At 37.3% G+C, this 20911-nt stretch overlaps 2 protein-coding genes across 2 annotated transcripts in view; one reads left to right on the top strand and one right to left on the bottom strand.

Moving 5' to 3' along the window:
* Nucleotides 1–635, top strand: part of LRRTM3 (leucine rich repeat transmembrane neuronal 3) — a 217578-nt gene extending 216943 nt beyond the window's left edge. The window contains 1 exon segment of the mRNA XM_044659208.1: nucleotides 160–635. Coding sequence (XP_044515143.1) covers nucleotides 160–369 — 210 coding nt within the window. The 3' untranslated portion in view covers nucleotides 370–635.
* The window catches only part of CTNNA3 (catenin alpha 3), a 2010564-nt gene that overhangs the window by 1425063 nt on the left and 564590 nt on the right, over nucleotides 1–20911 (bottom strand). The gene's annotated exons all lie outside the window — the stretch shown is intronic.

Raw genomic sequence — 20911 nt, 5'->3', positions numbered from 1 at the left:
CCAGCATTTGGTACTCTAACACTCCATGGGGGGAGCCTTGAGCTGTTCATGTCCACAGTAGTTCTCATTCAAGTTAGGGTTTCCATGGCTACCAACCTCAGGTCCTGAAGTTATCATTTTTTCCATAACTGACTATTCTTCATATTCATTTTTCCCCAGATTCCTTTATCAATGAATGTGTCAACTTTTCTCGCATATGACCAGCCCACAATCAGTTACTGTGGGGTGCATCACGAACTTCTCTCTCATAAGCCCTTTGAAACGAATGCACAGGAAGAAACGATGGAAACCCACCTAGACACTGACCTGGATCTGAGCACAATCACCACAGCTGCCCGAATCAGTGAACACACTCAACAGCTGGCTTAATTAAGCTCTTTGCGAGCAGAGGGACAACACCAAACTCTATGTTACCCGAAGGACAGAAAAGGAGGAAGATTTGGTTGTTGATTATGGATTCCAAAAACCCCTTGTCCAATAAGCAAAACAGAAACAAAAACGAGAACCAAGAGCGAGATTGAAATAAATAAGACATGAATTGTTTCAAGTTGACACTTTGTAATTAGCTAAGTTGTGCAGTATTTTTTTGACTTAAACAGAGTATGACCCTTGGGGGGGAAAAAGAATCTTTTTTTCAGAACTCATCCTACCTACCTGTAAAAAAAAAAGAGAAAAAAAAAGAAAGAAAGAAAAAAGAAAAAAACTGTACAGAGCTAATGTATTTTTCATATTGTAAAGTTTCAATTATTAAGAGCAATTGGTATGTACAGTACCATGATTTAATTACATTTTGCTTTACAAATTTCTGTTTCTAAAATTTTAAATTAACAATGAGTCTTTCCTGTGTTCTTCCGAGTTACTCCATTTTGTAGGGACGAGTTTTGTTACTGCTTTGGGGCCCAGAAAACTCGACTCTGGGATTCAGTGCTGGGCAAACAGATCCTACATCATTCTTACCAGGTTTACAGTGTAGAATTTTATCTACTCGCTCCAGAAATAATACATTAACCAAAAGGGGGGAAAAAGTATAATTGTTCAGATTTGTTAGAGGTTCTTCAATGACAAGAGACAATTTTTTTTTCCTAACAGATGAAAATCAGAGGGGTGTTTTTTTTTTTTAATGGTTCTTCTCAGACTTCCTGTTGCCTTGAATCACAGCCTAGTTTCTAAGCAGCAAAATGTTAACGATAAAGAGGGATATTTTAACAACACATTTCCGAATGAATGACTCATTATTTTATTCTTTTGAGTAATAGAGTGTGGGTGTCGAAGGGTCAGCAAATGTATTGGCAGGACATCGTGAGACAAATGCCATAACGGAACCAATAGATACATCCACATGCTTTTAAAAGTGAAAATACAAGAGAAATATTTGCTAATAGAATTATCAATTAACATAGATTATGTCAAATAAGTTAAAATAGAGAAAGTGCTTTACAGACTTGAAAGTATTCCATAAATGCTAGTTGTTATTTTTTTCCCTGGATTATATGTATGGAAGAATAGGTAAGTGGTCATTGTAGATATTTGTTTTTGAATTAATTCAAGGAGATTTTTTTTTGCAGGGGGACCTATAATTTCATCCCCAGTGTGGAAACTCACCCACTGATATTGATTAGCAATTCCTTTGTAACTCTGAATTGCAAAGGGTATCATGAGAGGAAGTGACTTGCCCATGATAACAAAACTAACATATGTCCAAGGAAGAACCTGAACCCAGATCTTCCTACTTCCCTCTTTGTACTTTACTTTGCTGTCTCTCCACAAGGAAATTTACCCTTAAAAAAATCACAAACAAATAGCTAATTACTACAAAGGCGCCTAATTTGGAAATGATTAGATTACATCTGGGGATCTTTAAAGGAAATCCACCATGGTTTTCCTTATTTCTTTCCTTTCATTCTTCCTTTCCTTATTTCATTCTTTCTTTCCAGAGAGCAAGGGAAATTGGATTTTTTTAATATAATTCTTTCTCTGGGGAAGACATTTGTTTAACCAAGGCTTGTTTTAACAGATCCGTATAATGGGAAATACTTCTTTGCTGAAATGTAAGTTTAATCATCCTTGGCATTTTCTAAATGGTTTGAGTTAATGTCTTTAGCAAAGATCATCTCTAGTTTATCTGCAAAAATAACTGAAAAATAATTTGACCCATAACTATGAAAGAGTATGTCGTGTGGGTATAGAATTAAGCTTGAAGGTTAATGTAGATCAGGTTAAGAAAAGCCTGACTTTTAAGCATTGAAGGAATTGGGTACTCAGGGCCTTGAAATTGACTTATTTCTATTATTTGCTTCACACAGGTTATTGCTTAATATTGACACCTTAAAGACATATGATAGCAATTACTGCACCCTCTATTTTTCTAATGCTGCAGGTTTCTATTAATTCTGTGCACTAGAAGGAAAAATCATTTTTAAGTAAGGTTATTTTATATTCATGAAATGGGAACTAAAAATAAGGCAATCTAGCTAGAAGGTAAAACAATGGAAAACACTTAGTATTTCTACAAATTAGGTGAGAACTATATACAAAACTTTTTAAAATTTTGTCTTCCTCCAAAGAGAAAATTACATATTGAAAAGACTCATTATCAGGTTGTTTATCACACTATACTTTCAGAATAGCTTCAAGGAAAATGGGCTAGAAAGTCATCGGGCAAATGTTTGTAAAACAACTGGGCACTGTAAGTCTGAAAAATGATGCAAGATATCGAACAAAGGAATGAAAAGTCACCATTTCAAGTGGAAGAAAATGTCAATATAGAATGGCCTGTATCATTTATTTAGCATTCCCATTTTTTCAAAACAGATTTTTCATAAATTATTTACTATTCAAACCTATTTGTTTGTCGTTATAAAGCCACATCTTATGCTTTATATCTTTCCCCTCTTTTTTCTGATTTCTTTAAAATATATGTGGGTCATCCTCTTCGATTCACTTCCTTTTGAAATTGGGGTATTTTTCATGCAGAGGGAACATGAAGGGGAAAGCTTGTTTATTTTTGTATTAATCAGAGATGTGTTTAAATTTTTTTAACAAACTGGAAATTTAGTTAATCAAAAGGCATTTTGAGGGGTCAAAATTCTCTCTGAACTTTGGCTTCAAATAACAGGAATTAATGGATATAGATGAGAGACTTTTTCACATTCACAGAAACATTCCATAATTTTTAAAAATTCTATTGTTTAAAGCATCACAAAGCCCATCCCTGTCCTGAATTTTACAAAATCAACATTCTTTTTAAAGCAATCAAAAGTGCTTCCATTAAAACATGAAGTAATATACATTTTTTGGAACTCTAGCTCACACTTCCTAGACTTCCAAAGTCCAGATATTATGAAAAGTACACCATTTGATAGTGATGTTCTAAGAATTCATATGATTCCTCAAATTGTAATTAAGTCAATAAGAATTTTTTAAAGAATCTAGTTTATGGATTTGACAACTAAATATGAAGATGGAAGCACCATCCAAGAATCAGAGGTTTGGGGGATGGAAAAGAACTTCAAAATTACCTAGTCCAATCTCCTCCTTTTTTCAGATGAGGAAACCGAGTCCCAGAGGCAATGACCCTCGACCAAAGCCACACAGCAGTTGAAAATGGCAGAAATGAAGTTTAAATCCAAGCCTTTTGACTCCAAATTCTGCATTCTTTCAACTTTAATCTGGAACTGACATTGACAGCACTAGAATGAAGTCTTTCAGTAACTGTGGTTCATACATTGCTAACTCAGAATTATATAGTGGATTAAATTGTGTGAAGCACTTAACATGTTATCTCATGTGATAATACATATCCATTTCGATCCTGTCTTTCAGTTCACCAAGTACATATCATTGCCTTCAATAATATAATAATAGTAATAACAAAAAATAACAACAATGAAAGCCAATATTTGTATAGTGCTTTAAGTTTTTCAAAGCACTTTACATGTGTTGTCTCATTTAATATTTACAACAACTCTGTAAGATGAAGGCTATTATTATCATCCCCATTTTATAGATGAGAAAACAGGCTGAGAAAGATTTAATGACTTAATAAGTGACTTTGGGATCCCACAACTTGAAAGTATCTTTCAAAGGATCTGAACTCAAGTCAGCCTAATTCCTACATCCAGGGCTTTCCCCACTGTATCATCCAGCTATGTGGAATATTCTATGCTTGGAATCTCCTTTTATGATTTTTTAAAAAATATAAAAACGATTCCCCTTTATTACCTAAATTAACATAAGCCTTTGAAAGAAGTAGGTTAACCTGGATTTCATGGCCATTTCTACGAATGGTTGACTAGATGAGAAGAGAACTTTTGACAAATTAGGACAGGAATCCAAAAAGAAAGCTTTCATATGCCTGTATAAATACAGCCTGAACTCATTAAATTTGGGGATTATGGGGGATTTTTAACCAAATCTCACCATTTGGGATCTTTCAAAGATAATGTGATTGTTCTTTATATTTATGAAGATCAATCCCTCCATCTTCCCTTAATACACTATCATACAGTTTGCTTTAGTTTTAAAAAAATCCTGTTCTTGGTGGTCAGACTTTGGATAATAAGACCTACTCTGAATTTAACTATTCCTAAGAACAGTAATAGATTCTAGTTATATAGCACTTTGAGGTTTGAAAAACCCTTTAAAAATATTATTTCATTTTATCCTTACAACCTTTGGAGGAAAGTGCTATGCTCTCTCTTCCCTTTAACAAATGAGAAAACTGAGGCTAGGAAAAGTGAAGTGACTTGCCCAGGACAATACAACTAGTAAGTATCTGAGGCAAATTTAAAACTCAGGTGTCCGTGATTCCCAGTCCTTCACCATGTCTATTGCCCTACCTAACCCTGCAGGTTGACAAAGTCTCTGTACAACAGATACTCAGACAGTCACCAAGACTACACTGGAAGCCTCTCCAGCCAGAGTTTATACTCCACTGACGGGGTCACCTGCATACCCCGATGAGTCCGTGGAGGAAAATGTGAGAGGAGTCGCCAAGAGAAGGTAGCTGGCCACAAACTGAGCCCGTGTAGAGATGGAGAGAACAGGTGTTGTCAAGTTACAGGCTTACTTATTCAGCCCCTCCCCCCCGGCACCCCTATGAAATTAAAAACTCACAAGGGGAGAAGTTATGGCTTTTATGGAGGACTGTAAAGATCCCCCCACAGCTGGACCCCACAGGAAGGTCAGAATTGGCAGCAGATAACTGGATTAGAGAACAGCCCATCATGATGCAAAGCCACTTGTCTCTAGTTGACATAAAAAAAAAAACTAAATCCTTCTTCTTCTTAAAATGTCATAAAATATTCTATTTTGTTTTATTTCACAGAGAAGAGTAGATATTAAATTGAACCCTGAAATTCAAGTTATAAGTCCCCCAGTGAAGCTCGAGTATCTGACGAAAGTCAGAATGGTTGGTCATTTCTAAGGATGGGCTGCAACATTGCAGTTATGAAGATTTTGAATGAGCCTCAGTTATGCTGCTGCCTAGATTTGGAGTCAAGGATTCCATCCCCATAGCTGGGAGGTCCCGGGTGGCAGGTCACTGAAATTTCCGCCATCTGGTACCACTCCCTAAGACTTAAATGACAGACAGCCTTTGGGGAGATGTGTCACACCAACAGGATGCTAAAATCGTTTATTTTGGGTTGGGTATCCCCAAATTCTGTTTGTAGGTAATCTAAAAAGCAGGCATATTTCCATTAGGGACTTCACTGCTAGGATCAGAATATAATATCATGACACAAAAGGGGGATTGGGATGGTGTTTCATCTCCCCACTATTCCCAATGGAAGATGACATCATCTCTCACTGTATAGATTCACAATAGCTATAAAGACATCAGAAGCATTAAAATGAATATCTAAAGCAGAGAGTGCAGTCAACAACCAAAAACCTCACCACACTGAGCCACCAGGAATATATAAAAGAAGAAACCAGAGATAGTTAATCCTGGAGAGGAGAAGAAACAAATGCACTATTATAGCCATTATCTAGTATTTGGCCAATACACAAAGGAGGGCTTAGGCTTCAGTCCTTGAAGAGAGAACTAAGAACAGTGGGGACAAGCTGCAAAAACAGCAGTTTTATCTTTGATTTAAAAAGATGTTATAATATTTTAAAATAAGATAACGTGTAAAATTCTCTGGTAACTTTAAGGAATAATGTAAATATTCATTTTTATTTTACTTTTGAATCATAGATTTAGAGCTGGAAAAACTAAGAGATTTAGGATTTTAGATTTCAGAGAGATAATGGTATAAAATATCTCATTTTATAAATGAAGAATTTAGACTGGAAGAAAAAAAATTGACTTGCCGAAGGTCAGAGAGATAGCAAGTGAAAAGATGAGATTTGAACCATGGATCCCTGACAAATGTGATTCCAAGTCCCACACTACTTCTATTGCACCTTCCTTTCAAGAAAAAACAAAACACTTGGGGCAGCTGGGTAGCTCAGTGGATTGAGAGTCAGGTCTAGAGACGGGAGGTCCTGGGTTCAAATCTGGCCTCAGACACTTCCCAGTGGTGTGACTCTGGGCGAGTCACTTGACCCCCATTGCCTATCCTTATCACTCTTCTGCCTTGGAGCCAATATACAGTATTGACTCCAAGACAGAAGGCCAGGGTTAAAAATAAATAAATAAATAAATAAATATATATATATTTTTTTAAAAGAAAAACCAAACACTAACAATTAGAGTTCTCAAATCAGTGGGTTGCATTTCTTTACATAGTGGTGGGCTGCTTCTCACTGGAGGTCTCCCAGCTGGGCCCAATGACTCTTTGCTGAGAATGCTGTCATGTTGATTACTTTCCAGGCCAAGATGGGACTAGACGGTCTCTAATGTCTCTTCTAACTCAGGTAGTTGGCGATACTGTGATTCCAAGCCAAGTACCCCAAATATTATGTCAATCTGTCTTTTCTTTCTTTTAAAAAAAAGGGTAGGGGGATTGCCTATGCTAGAATAGACTTTGAATGCATAAAACTACATAAAGAAAAGGTTTAATATAGAGAGACTCTATGAATGGATAAAAAGAGGGAAAATCCAATCCACTTTCAGAAATTATGGACCTAAGAAAGGCTTGGCTAGGAAGAGAAAATGCTCACTGAATCACATCCAGTTTTAACACCCCTCTAAGCTACTTCTCGATCACTAATGCTGGACTTTGGATAGTTGATGATTTATCCCATTCTAAGGCCTAACACTAAGGGCCTGGGATAGTTTGCTACTATTTCTATCTTTTTTAAACCCTTACCTTCTATCTTAGAATCAATACTAAGTAAGTATCAGGCAGAAGAGCCATAAAGTCTTGGCAGTTGGGGTAACTGTCTTGCCCAGGGTCACATAATTAGGAAGTATCTGAGGTCAAATTTGAACCCAGGTCCTCCTGACTTCAGACCTGGGGCTCTATCCCCTTTGCTACCTACTTGCCTCTTATTACGTTTTCTTACAAGCCTCCACCAACATACTTTATCTTTTTGGCGACCAAAAGTTAAACTAGCTTTTAGAAATAAGTATTTACTAAGATGGTATGGTAAGAATAGCTGGCACAAAAATGGCCCCAAACTGGGAGCACAGCCTCCCACCAATTCCCAGAGTTCAGGAAGAATTGGACTCTGGATTAGAAAGCTCATGAAGTCTTTTTAAAAAGTTATAACTCCAAGTGATTGGAAGTCTTTCTCTCCCATTGTGGAGTCTTTATGAAATTCTCCTGAGGTTTACTTTCTACTGATCTCCAAGGTTCAGCGTCCTTGTAATGTCAGTAATTATATTTCTCTCATCCCCAAAGAAGCTGCATTCATTGAAAATGCATGTCCCTGATTAATCTAATTTTTCCTCTCTTGAATCCCAGCTGAATGTGCTGGTTATTCTTGGTCTAGTCTCTCTAATGGCTTGGTCATTGGGGTGGGAAAGGTGAAGGAAGAGGAATGTTGGACTCACTCCTATGCTCTATTTTGGTATTGGTACAGGGAGTCTGTCTCCCAAAGATTTCAAGAAGTTTGGTTACTTTTTATTATTTTAATTTCTCCTCTGAGATGCACAGATCCATAAGTATTTCTAATTCTTTCAGCCAATTCTGATACATTTCCAATAGTTTAAAAGCAAAGGTGAAAAGTCCCTTTGGTAATAAGGAAGACAAAGAAGAAAGGACTCAACTGCGATTCCAAAGACTTCTCTGTCAAATACAACCCAATTATGGTTGACAAAAATGACATGCAGAAAACTCAATCCAATCCAATGAGCATTTATTAAGTACCTATTTTGTGCCTGGCACTGTTCCAAGTGCTGGGAAGACGAAGAAAAAAGTAGTCTCTGCTCTCAAGGAGCTTAAGTTCTACTGGAAAGGTGCTAACTATAAAACCATACATATACAGAGAGTTATTTGAAAGAAAGAACAAAGTAATAAATTTCTTCTTATTTTTTTATTTTTTATTTTCTTTAAACCTTTAACTTCTGTGTATTGGCTCCTAGGTGGAAGAGTGGTAAGGGTGGGCAATGGGGGTCAAGTGACTTGCCCAGGGTCACGCAGCTAGAAAGGGTCTGAGGCTGGATTTGAACCTAGGACCTCCCATCTCTAGGCCTGACTCTCAATCCACTGCCCCCCCCTTCTTGTTTTTTAAAACAAAACAACAGCCATGAAATTTACCACCAGGTCTGGGTTCTAATATCAACCACTTCTTTTGCATCTTGCTGTCCAGAAAAAATAAACACTAACAATTAGAGCTAACAGTGGGTTGGGTTTCTTTAAGTAGTAGTGGGTTGTTTCTCATTGCATGTCTTCCAGCTGAGCTCAGTGACCACCACTAATCAGCTTTATTTCCTTGGATGAGGCAGGTACAAATTTAGGATCTCTATTTTCATATCTGTTTAATGCTGAGAAAGAAATTGAGGAGTAAAATTCTTCAAAATTTCTTCCAGTTTTAGCATTTCATGATGGATCTAATTTTCTATTGAGATAAATATCACATGGACTGACCAAGTTCAAAGTCAGATCGCTATGCAATTGTCTAAGTGAGAGTCTCAACTTCAAAATAAAATTATCTGAAAGTTTAAAAAAGATCTAAATTAAATTTCACTTTTAATATTTAAATTGATAGACTTGTACTTTCAGGAATGACAGATGATGTTTCACTTTTTTTAAAACTGAAAACTACTTTCATTTGCCTTGAAGATTGGTCTTTGAAGATTGTATTAGCTCAATAGATGAGGAACCAAAGGGCTCTGATTTCTTTTTTGCCCCATTGATGAATGGATGGATAACACTTTGCAAGAAAAATGTGTTTACAAAAACTATAGGCAAATCTAGATTTGCAAAGAAACAGAGGGGACTTAAAACTATCCCTTTAATAACATTTTCCCTGGGGAAATAATTAGTTCTTTTTTGGTCTATATTATGTGTCGCTTTTCAGATATTGGAATTCCTTGATTGAATCATGTGGGTACCAGATAACATTAACAACTCACTGAAGAATGCTAGAATCCTGTCTTCACCTCTGACATGACATGAACTTCTGTCTTTCCACTATGCTTGTAAGAGACTCTGGCCATTGCTTGGATTCTTGGATCCAGTGGCCTTTGTGTGATATACATTAAGTCCTTGTTACTACAGCCAATTCTCAATACTCAATTTTCCTTAGAAAGTCATGTATGATTCATAAGGGTTTAGTGGTCATCTATTAAGCACTCCTCTGGAGTTTCAAATACTTCATAATTTACAATTGAACTCTGAAATTCATTCCTAAATCAAATTTGTCAAGACAGAATAGGTAGAAAATAAGAATGTAAGCTCCCTGAGGGAAGGGAACAAAAATTTTGTTTTTGTCCTTGAATTCCCAGCACCAAGATTGGACATAGTGCATGATTAATAAATGCTTTTTAAACTGAGCTGAGGCATTTGTGATAGGGTGAATGGGTTCTATCCTTGGCATCAGAAAGATAGGAATTCCAATTGTGTTTCAAATACTAATTAACTGTGCTAGCCCATGTAAATAATTTCTCTCTGGGTTTCATCTTCCTCATCTTTAAAATTAGAAATTTGGATTCTTATAAATGTAAATCTATGATCCCATAATCTGTGAACTATCAAGTGTTATTGAAGCAAAAAAAAAACTAATGAATAATTGAGGATTGAGAGGCAGAATGAACCTTTGAGAGAAAGCTCCTTCCCTTTGTAGAGGAAATTGAGAGCCAAAGAATGGGAACTTGCCCAAAGCCACACATAAATAACTGATTGATCCAAAAAGTGACAAGGGGAGGAAGAGAAAGAGGAAGACAGAAAAGGGGGAAGAGAGGGAGATAGTGAGCATGAGAGAGAGGAGGAAACAATACATCAGGAGAAAAGAATGAGTGAGTGAAGGGTGTAGACTGGAGATAACAACTGAAGAAAGAAGAATTAGTTTGTAAGAAAGAGGAAGACAGAGAAAGAGAACAGATGAAGAGAGAATAAGTGAGACAGAGAAAATAATTAAAAGACATGGTTGAATAAAGTTATTTTTTTATTGTTGATTTTGACATCCATCCACTGCTCCAGCTAAACACCAGAATCGAGCCATTTTGGTAGAAATATGAGTAAAAAATGAAACAACTCAGGGTACATAAGAGACATTAAGGTATACTTAAGTCAAAAATTATATAATGAGAATTTGGATAATTGAGTTTTAGATTTATTGTTATTATGTTTATATTGGTCCAAAGTTTAGATATGCCTTTCTAATATAGCCCACTCCTACCTCTTAAGAGTCCTGTTGAATATTGCTCAGGATTTAGTTTGAGAGATTGTGAAGTCTTTTATAATTCCAGAAAAGAATACTTCTCAATCAATAAACCAATATTTATTAAGCACTTACTGTATGCTCCTGGCACTGGGTTAGCCACCAGAAATACAAAGAAAAAATAAAGCTGTCTCTATCCTCAAAGAGTTTACATTCTACTGAGGGAAACAGTATGTCTACATAAAAGTAAATGTAAAAGATATAAAGACCATTTGTGGATGGAGAGAGTACTAACAGCTGGTTATATCAATAAAGGTAGAAGGTGACCCTTGATCAGAGGTTTGAAGGAAATGAGGGATTCTAAAAGATGAAGATGAAAAAGGAATGTGCCCTAGCACAAATTCTGATTAAAAGCAGAGGATCAAAATATGGAATGTGGAAAAGAGCAAGAAGAAAGACCTAAATGAAAGCACAAGTGAGACCAATGACAATCATCTGTACAGATGCACCTCTCGTAAGATACTCAACTGTCTGGCATCCTCTAGCCAATGACGCGACCACTTGTGCTTTCCTATGCCAATGAGGCTGCTGTTCTCAGAGTTCATCAGAGCTCTCTTGCTGCTTAGTAGAAGAATGCACATTAAAGACCGTGCCTATCTGTGTGGAACTTTGTTTTTTCTCTTCCAATATGATTTGCCCTCCTGAATAGAGTCCTTTCCTCACAACTGATCCATTTTCCATCAGCAGGGGTATGTATTGACCCATCAACTTGGTAAAGAAATCAGTTACATAGTTAGGAATTTGGCACTTCCATGAAAAGCTCAAAGAGTTTTTCACAAATGCATGAGAAGTCATCTTAAGAAAATGATCTATTGTTAAGAACAGATGGAATAATGACATTGACCTTCCTATTCCCCAATGTAAAAACTGATAAAAAATATCACCCGTGTCTGAATATTTTGCAGGATCATAGAATGTAGCTCCAAAGAGGAGTTTTGAGAGTTTCTAAGTTCAACTCTCTCATTTCACAGAAGAAACTAAGTCCATGTGAGTATGTTACTGGGAAACTCCAGGCAAGTGACTTGCCCAAGATCAGGCAAGTTGGAGTTCCAGAACTGAGACCCAAATCCATATTTTTAATTCTATAATCCAAACTAATACTATTTAAATTTTGCACACTGCTGGGATGTACCCCTCGAATTCCAAATAAGCAATATTAAATATTGCAATGCTAAGGAAATGTGTTTGTCTTCTCTGATATGTGTACATTTCTCAGAGAAAAGGGTTAAGAGCAAATACCTCTTGAGAGCCAAATGAAATATGCAGTCTACCAAGTGCCCATTATACATGTTAATTTCCAAATCAATCAATCAATATTTATTAAGTTACCTCCTATGTGCCAGGCAAACTATGCTAAGCTATTCAACTATAGCTAAGATATGATTATTAGAAACTTGGAAAATTGATTATTAGAAGACTTGGAAATTCCAGGACATTTTGATCAATCCCCTTAAAGAGCACCTCAGGAATAGAATGGTTCGGAAAAGGACCACATACTCTGACAAGGCATACATGACCAGATCCACTTTAGTGGAGAGCTGATAGTGATCATTGTAATTCCATTATATAATCATAAAGTAAATAAAGGGAGAGGACAAATGAAATCATAGTCTGAATGACCAATAGCTAATAAAGCAACCAAGTGAAAATTGACAAACAATAAAAGTACAACCGGCAACTGGCTGACCCAGAACTAATGTTCGGAAGATGTTGTAGAGTACCAGCATGGGGGTACTAGAAGCCAATGGTTTGAAAGTGTACTGGCCTGGATGGACCCATGTTTATTTAGCCATGATCTAAGATGCACATTCATGTATACATAGTGTATAAAGTAGACCCAGGAAGGTGTCCTTCCTCACAGGAACACAAAGTGATGATGCCTATTTTCATTGCTACTCACAGCAAGAGAATGTAGAACCTGACTTGACATCCAATATAAGTTTTCACCATTGGAGTCATTTGATGATTCTCCTTTGCTGTGTGAGGGAGACAACACAGGTAGGTATTCTCATGCTTAAATGTTTTCTGTCTCAGACTCTACTAAAATCACATCTTCAACAAGGTTGTGTATACGGGTACCTGAAAAGAAGAACTACTCTATTCCATTAAAGTTGCGGGCCCTCTACTTAGACTTTTCTCTTCATTCTGACACCAAACAAGACCAAGGTAAGTTCATTATAGAATGACAGGAGTGCTGGCTGCCACCCCACCCCTGCCAGCTACTACCCCCTCCACAGATGGTTTTAGGAAATGGAGAACCCAAGCAACAAATACTTTTAAAAACTGTCATCTATTTTGAAACCAGGAAAAACACTTAATTAGTGATGCCTTCATTGAAGTCTGTATCAGTGTCACAATAGCAAAATTGTAGGAATTGAAAATAGAGTTTGAATACAGACAAGGAGGAGCCCCACCAGGCTGAAACACATACCTGTATCTGACTAGAACTGACACCTTACCTAACATCTGGGTGACGTTATCTGAAATATTTTGAATAGTAGTAAACATGGGTGACAAGGATGTCCTTGGTGACTTGGCTTGAAGAGAAAGAAAAGGACAATGAAGAAGACACCAGGCTTGTATCGAGAGGTAAGTGAATGGGTGTTATTAGCTGGCTTGGTGCTACTTTTCAATGCTATGAGATAGAATAGAAATGGCTAGTATTTTCTATAGCTGTAATTGGCTCATTCTTTAAAGGTTAATGCAGAGTCAGTCAATGAACATTAATTAGGCACCCTCTAGTACACTGTTCTAGGCTTTGGGAATACAAATAAAGTGCAAAAACACAGTCCCTGTCCTCAAGGAGTTCAGAGTCTAATGGGAGGAGATCATTTACAAGAATCAATCTACAATCGAGAAATATATGGTGAACAAATCTAGTGAGAGAGAAAATATTGAGAATAACATATTATTGAGTAATCTTAATTTCTTCAGAAAAACAATGCAAATCATGGTACAGGATTCAAATCAAAGAGAACAAAACATCCCCAGGTCAAAGTTTATAAAATCATGGGTTTAGATGTGGAGGGAACCTTAGAGACCACCCGGTCCAACCACCTCATTGTAGAGATGAGGAAATTGAAGCAGGAATATATTAAGTGACTTGCCCAGGAACATGGAGGCAATAATTATCTAAGGTCTTCCAGATTAGAAATCCAATGCCTATTCACTAGTTATCCATCTTATCTCTCACTCTGTTCAAACTATCCATTACTGTAGAGGTTCTACCCATAAAAGTTTCCCAGTTTCCTACAACCAAGTCATCATTGCCTAACAATGATTGATGATGCCAATGAAGATAGTTGCATACTGTTGTAAGGGAGGCAAAGCACTTAACATATATTATTACATTTATCCTCATGATAAATCTGCTAGGTAAACACTATTATTGTTTCCATATAATATTAGATTATAAACTACTTGTAAGCTCCTTGAGGGCAGGAACTCTCTTTAGCTTCCTTTTGTATCTCCATCATTTTGCCCATTACCTGGTACATTTCTGATTGTTTTTCAGTTGTGTCCAACTCTTCATGGTCCCCTTTGGGATTTTCTTGGCAAAGATTTTGGAGTAATTTGCCATTTCCTTCTCCAGTTCATTTTACAGATGAGGAAACTGAGGCAAAGAAACTTATATGACTTGCCTAGGATCAGAGAGCTAGTAAGTGTCTGAGGCCAGATTTGAACTCTGAAAGATGAGTCTTTTAAAAATATATTCATGTAAATGTCTGTATCCTCAGGATAGAAGTAGTTCTCATTAGGCTATTATTATTCTCATAATAGGCATACACAATCCACTATTTCAGCGAAGAGATTATGGGAAATTGGAATCCACTGTGCCACCAAACTGCCCTGTCACATAGTGGGCACTTAATACATGTTTATTTTTTTTTTATTTTGCAGATGAGGAAAATAAGGCTGAAATAATTTAAAATGACTCACTCAGAGTTATGTAGCTAAGTAATTACCTGGGAATGGATTTGAACTCAGTTCTTACTGACTTCAAACCCAGCATTCTTACCACCTCATCACCTTGCTGCCTACCAGCTAACCTACTGCCAGCAATTTGATCTTCATGATAAATCTGCTAGGTAGACACTATTATTATTTCCATTTAATATTAGATTATAAACTGCTTGTAAGCTTCTTGAGGGCAGGAACTCTCTTTAGCTTCCTTTTGTATCTCCATCATTTTGCCCATTACCTGGTACATTTCTGATTGTTTTTTCAGTTGTGTCCAACTCTTTGTGACCACATTTGGGATTTTCTTGACAAAGATCTTAGAGTTTGCCATTTCCTTCTCCAGTTCATTTTATAGATGAGGAAACTGAGGCAAAAAAGAGACAGCCAGTAAGTCTTCATCACAGAGTCTTCATCACAAGAGTCATAACAGACTCTTAGAATTAGAGGGAATCTCAGAGGTCATATCATTCAACCTGTTCCTTTGTAAAAATTCCCTGTATAACTTTTTCCACCCCTCTAGTTTTTGCTTAAATAATTCTAGTGAAAGGAAATCCCCATTTCTCCCTTGCCAACTTTTCCCTCTAAGTGTTACCCCTGACATCAAGCCTAAATGTACCCTTTTACAATTCATTTCCACCACTCCTACTTATCACTTTAAGTCTAAGCATAAACATGATCCATGTCTGCATGACAGGGCCACTTCCTCCCCGGTTTGGGACATTCTGCTTCCCTGAACGCTGCTGGAATTCCAAAGAGCTTTCCTGGCTATGCACTGACAATGGACTTGCAGACCACTTAAATCTCTCAGATCCTTTTCAAAGGCACATTCACCTCCTGATGCCTAATTCAAGGCTAACCTGCCTTCATGACAAATTCTGAAGACAGTTATTGTACCTTCTTTTTTTTTAACTTTTTTTTAATTTTAAACCCTTAACTTCTGTGTATTGGCTCCTAGGTGGAAGAGTGGTAAGGGTGGGCAATGGGGATCAAGTGACTTGCCCAGGGTCACACAGCTGGGAAGTGTCTGAGGCCGGATTTGAACCTAGGACCTCCCATCTCTAGGCCTGACTCTCAATCCACTGAGCTACCACCCAGCTGCTCCAGTTATTGTACCTTCTTGCAAGTCTTCTCCTGGCTAAGGATCCCCAGTTCCTTTGGTACAACCTCCTGTGGTATATATTCTTAACACCCTTGACTTCCTCGATTACTAGACTCAAGATGCTTAATAACTTCCCTCTCAAACTATCAAAGGAGCCATGTTGGTCCTTTCGTGGTAAACCTTCTCTGTCTCTAGGATTGCATGAATAAAGACTTCCAGTTGGTAGAATCTGATAAAACTTACATTCCATTGATCCCATTCTTTAGAAATATAGTCTCATGTCTACTCTAGGATGAAGACAGGAAAAATCCAACTACAGCCCCATTAAATCTCATCTTCTTTGCTAGCATCCAGTAGCAAGCAATGACAAATAAGTAAGCATGAGACACCCTGACTTGGTTTGCATCAATGATCAATTTGCTTTCAATTTTAGATTCTTCATTATAAAACTGAGCAATCTAAGAACTGCAAGTCACTTAGGGTGAGACACCCTCAATATCCATCCCATCTCCTGCTCATCTTGGAGGAGTGCTGTGTTGGGCTTGGATGGCAATCAAAAGAATATTTGCCATTTCTGAACATCTTCCCATATTACATTCGATGGCGCATCTCTTGAGTACCTGATAGGTGTCTCACAATGTGGTAGCCTTCCTTGTGTGGTTACAGTCATCTTTGTCTATTGTTGGTTTTTTGGGGGGGGGATGGGTCTGGACATGTGATTTCATCTATCTTGGGAACTTCCAGTATGGAAATTCCTTGCACAGATGCAGACTGGAAACTCTCTGAATACTAGTTTTTGAGAATAACCTCGGGCCCTGAGAAATTAAGCAAATCAATCACATTTATACAGTTTGTATGTGTGAGAGGCAAGACTTGTAGCTAAGTCTTTCTGACTCCAAGGCTAACCTGGTATTGTTTATGTGCATTCTGTATCTATACTAGATATACATCCATATATGTTTTAAATATGTGAGAGTTCTGTTCCTCAAGGAGCTTATAAGATAAGAGACAGCTGGGTAGCCCAGAGGATTGAGAGAAGACCAGAGATGGGAGATCCTGGGTTCTAATCTGGCTTTAGACACTTCCTAGTTGTGTGACCCTGGGCAAGTCACTCACCCTTCGCCCATTGCCCAGCCCTTACCACTCTTCTGCCTTGGAACTAATATGCAATATTAACTCTGAGACATAAGGTAAGGTCTTTAAAATAATAATAATAATAATAATAATAATAATAATAATAATCAAGCAGATAAGATTCACACACAATCCACATGAAATTATGAACAATGTAAGATAATGTAAATAAAAATAAAATAATCTAATCAAAACTAGCATATTTACAGATGGCAATCCAAATGAGGAAGCATCAGCTTTGGCTAGAGGTATGGGGTGTGTTGAGGAGGAAAACATAATGAAAGAGTTGAGATTAGGGCTGGGTTTTGAAAGATAAATAAGCTCCAATGAGTCTTTAGGGACTTTTCTAATCTACTGCTCCATTGATTCCCACAAGAACTCTGTGAGGTTATTCCCATTTCACAGATAAACAAATTGAAAAACAATGATAAGGTAGTTTCTTTAAAAAATCATCTACCTCATCAATGGCAGGCAGGAGACTGAGCATCCCACTTTCCTGTAATTTCTTCACTTAAATGGTATACTGTGTGCCTATATTATGAAAATAATAACAGCCTGTACTGAACTATCTCTATCCAGAAGATACATGCATACATACATATATATGTATATTTTTTTAAACAAGGCATAGGAAGGTAAATTAAAAGGCTCTTTTTTTTTAAAGTGGGAAGATTGCTTCTTCCCATAAGACTCTGATTGCTTTCTGCATTCTGCCTTTCTGTACAGTATGTAGTTTCTACAATACTAATTTGCACTTATTTGCATTTTGATTTGTAAGCATTCTGATTTTCCCTTCACATGTACATGAGCTGGGTTCACCAAGGCTCTATCAGAGAAGTACACCTTCCTGAAGGCTCCATTCACCTGGAAAGACTTCAAGAACATTCCTGGTGGTTTCTTAAGCCACAATATTAGTTCATTCTATTCATCTATCACAATTTGCTTAATCATTTTCCAACTGATGAAAATTCCCCTTAATTTTCAGTTCTTTGCCACTTAACAACAGAAAGGTCCTAGTGATGGATGATCTGCAGCTCGAGAACCAACAGTTTATGGAGATCGTTCACCAATTTGGTCCCAATGACATTCTGATCCTTTAAAAGGTTAGCCCCTTACTTCCTAATTGTGTGACCCTAGACAAGTCACAACCCCCACTGCCTAGCCCTTACTGCTCTTCTGCCTTGGAACCAATACACATTCTGATTCTAAGATGGAAGGTAAGGGTTTTAAAGAAACAAAAAAAGAGATTAGCCCCTTGAAGTAATGGGTTAACACACAGAGTGCACTTTAGTATTCTAGGAGTCTGGTATTTTCCCCAATTCCTACTGAGTTTCTTTTATTCTATGATAGTGAAAAGTCCTTTGTCAAGAGACTTGCTCCAGACAGGATCCTATAAACATGATGGGGAAAAAAATTGGAAAGAGAAAGCATCCAATTTTGAGCTTCAGTGATAAGCACAGATGGATATTTACATTTCTACAAAATGTGTTTAATGTAATTTCTGGGTCCTTTTATTCTGGATCCAATCCATGTCTGTTTCAAAAGGTCCACATTGCTGCTTTGTCCTCCAGGGAACATGGACAGAGGTGGAAGGGGAGAGCTCCCAACTGGAATTTAAATTATCCCTGTGTACGACTCGAGACAGAAGAATGAGAGGAAAGCAAATGAGGATTAGGTACAATGCAGCTTTGAGGTACCAGAAAATATTAGAATCAGAAAGGACCTCAGAGGCCATCTAGTACAATCCCTGACTGACTACAAGTCTCTTCAGCAAATGGCCATCCAACTTTCACGTGAAGTCGTCCAGTAGAAGGGAGGTCGACCACTTCTGATCCTTTACTACCCGTGTGACTTCTGACGAGTCTTCCTGAGTCGTTCTTCATCTATGATGCTTGTGCCCTCTTCAGGCATCCTCTTAGGTGGTTTAGGTAGGTTTTCCTTACCATGAGCCTAAGGGAACTGTTTCCTTTTTGTCTCTGTTTTCCCAGTGCCTAGCACAGTGTCTGACATAAAGTAGATACTTAATAAAATTTCTATTGATTGATTACAACTTCCACATTCCATCTGCTGCTATTGGCTCTGGGGTCAAATTAAACAAACCTTATCAATGGCAGGCATGAGACTGAGCTTCCCTGTACACTTTCCTGTAATCTCTTCACTAAAATGGTATATTGTATGACTATATTATGAAAACAATATACTTTAATAATATAATTATTATTAAATTATCAAATATTACTAATAAATCATTGAATATTAATATTACTATTAAATTGTCCAATTAAATAATAATTTTAATAATATAATAATATTTCTTTCAACTGCTAGCCTTATAATACTTGAGGATAGCATCCCAAGCTCCTGGAAATCTGCTCTTCCTTGGTGCCTAGAACAGGGCTTATATATGGGGGGGGCACTGAATAAATGCTTGATTAATAAACATGCCTTTCACGTTTATTAAATCTTTCAAAGAGCATCTTGAGGAGGTAGCATTGCAGAATCAAGAAATCTCAGACTTTGGAGGGGCCAACTAGTTCAAATCCATAAATAACCAAGAATCCTCTATACACCATAGGGGATTACTTATCTATTACTTATCTAAATTAGTTATTTAGGGCATCTAGATTTTTCTCAAAAATCTCAAAAAAAGAGGGGCTTCATTACCATTCAAGGCTGCCAGTTATACATCTCTGCCTTTGTTGTTTATTAATTGTGGGAGAAAATCACTTAACCTTTCCAGGCCTCAGTTTCTCCATCTGTAAAATTAAGCAGCTGGATAAGATGGCCTTAGAAATCCCTTCTATCTCTAGCTCCACTGCTAATGGCTAGACTTAATGTCATTCAAAGAATGAAAGAAAGGAGGAACAATCATTTATTAACCACCTACTATGTGCCAGGCACTGTGCTAAGTGCTTTTCAAATATTATCTAATTTGGAGGGGGATGGAACAAAAGCATCCTCTAGGGCAGTGATGGCCAAACTTTTTAAAGAGGGGGCCAAAGGAAAGGAAATGCTCCTCTGTCAGTCTGTTTCTAAGGCAACTCTTTAGAAGTTTCATTGTATTGTATCCTACTCATTGTATTCATCAGATTAGGAATAATGTCTCATGGCCAGATAGAACATTTTGGGGGCCACATCTGGCCTGAGGCAGTAGTTTGCCCATCACTGCTCTAGGGAGATTTAGCCACTCACACCGGATGGGAATTTCAGAATATTTCCCTTGAAAACTATCCTCCTTTCAAGAATTATTTTTCATGTTCATAAGCACCACTAAACGTAAGAAAACGCATCCTCCCTCCCAAGGGGCCGCTTGTCTGATCAGTGGTTAAGATTCTTGCTCCTCGTTTTGTTTTAAAAGATGCTTACAATCATTCATTCAAGTCAAAATAGTGTTACTGTTTTCAGTAACTAGGTCAAGGCTTGGGTTCCGGGTCTGTGTAATTAGAGAAGCTGATTAATTTTAATTATAAGTTTTCTGAACCTATCCACATTTACACCCATAGAGTTCATCGAGAATAACGTGATTTTAATGAATGCCAAAGGAATTGGTTTCCACCGGAATGCCGATGCGGATTATGAACAGTGAAATGTGATGAGTGCAATCATGAAAATCCCAGATGACACGGAATTTATATTGTCATTCATCAACATAAGTTTCGCTGTAAATAAATTACTTTTAAACTGTCTCTTTCAATCGTTAGCTACATTGGGGCACCTGCTGCGGGGGGGCAAATGAGCCTGCAACTGAGGATTCATTATACTGCAGCCAGTCCTGTGATATTAAACACCTAATACATCCTTAATGACTGGTACTTCCAGTGTCATCCTTGAAGTATTACATATGTAGGGACAATAATTTATTAGCGAGCATAAATTAATGGTAAGTGACGACTGCCTGTGGATTTCTGAAGCTTTATATAACCGCTCTTGTTAATGACAGCAAAT

Source organism: Gracilinanus agilis, chromosome 2, assembly GCF_016433145.1.
Source record: "Gracilinanus agilis isolate LMUSP501 chromosome 2, AgileGrace, whole genome shotgun sequence".
In the NCBI taxonomy this organism is placed as follows: domain Eukaryota; kingdom Metazoa; phylum Chordata; class Mammalia; order Didelphimorphia; family Didelphidae; genus Gracilinanus; species Gracilinanus agilis.
This window is presented reverse-complemented; position numbering and strand designations above follow the sequence as displayed.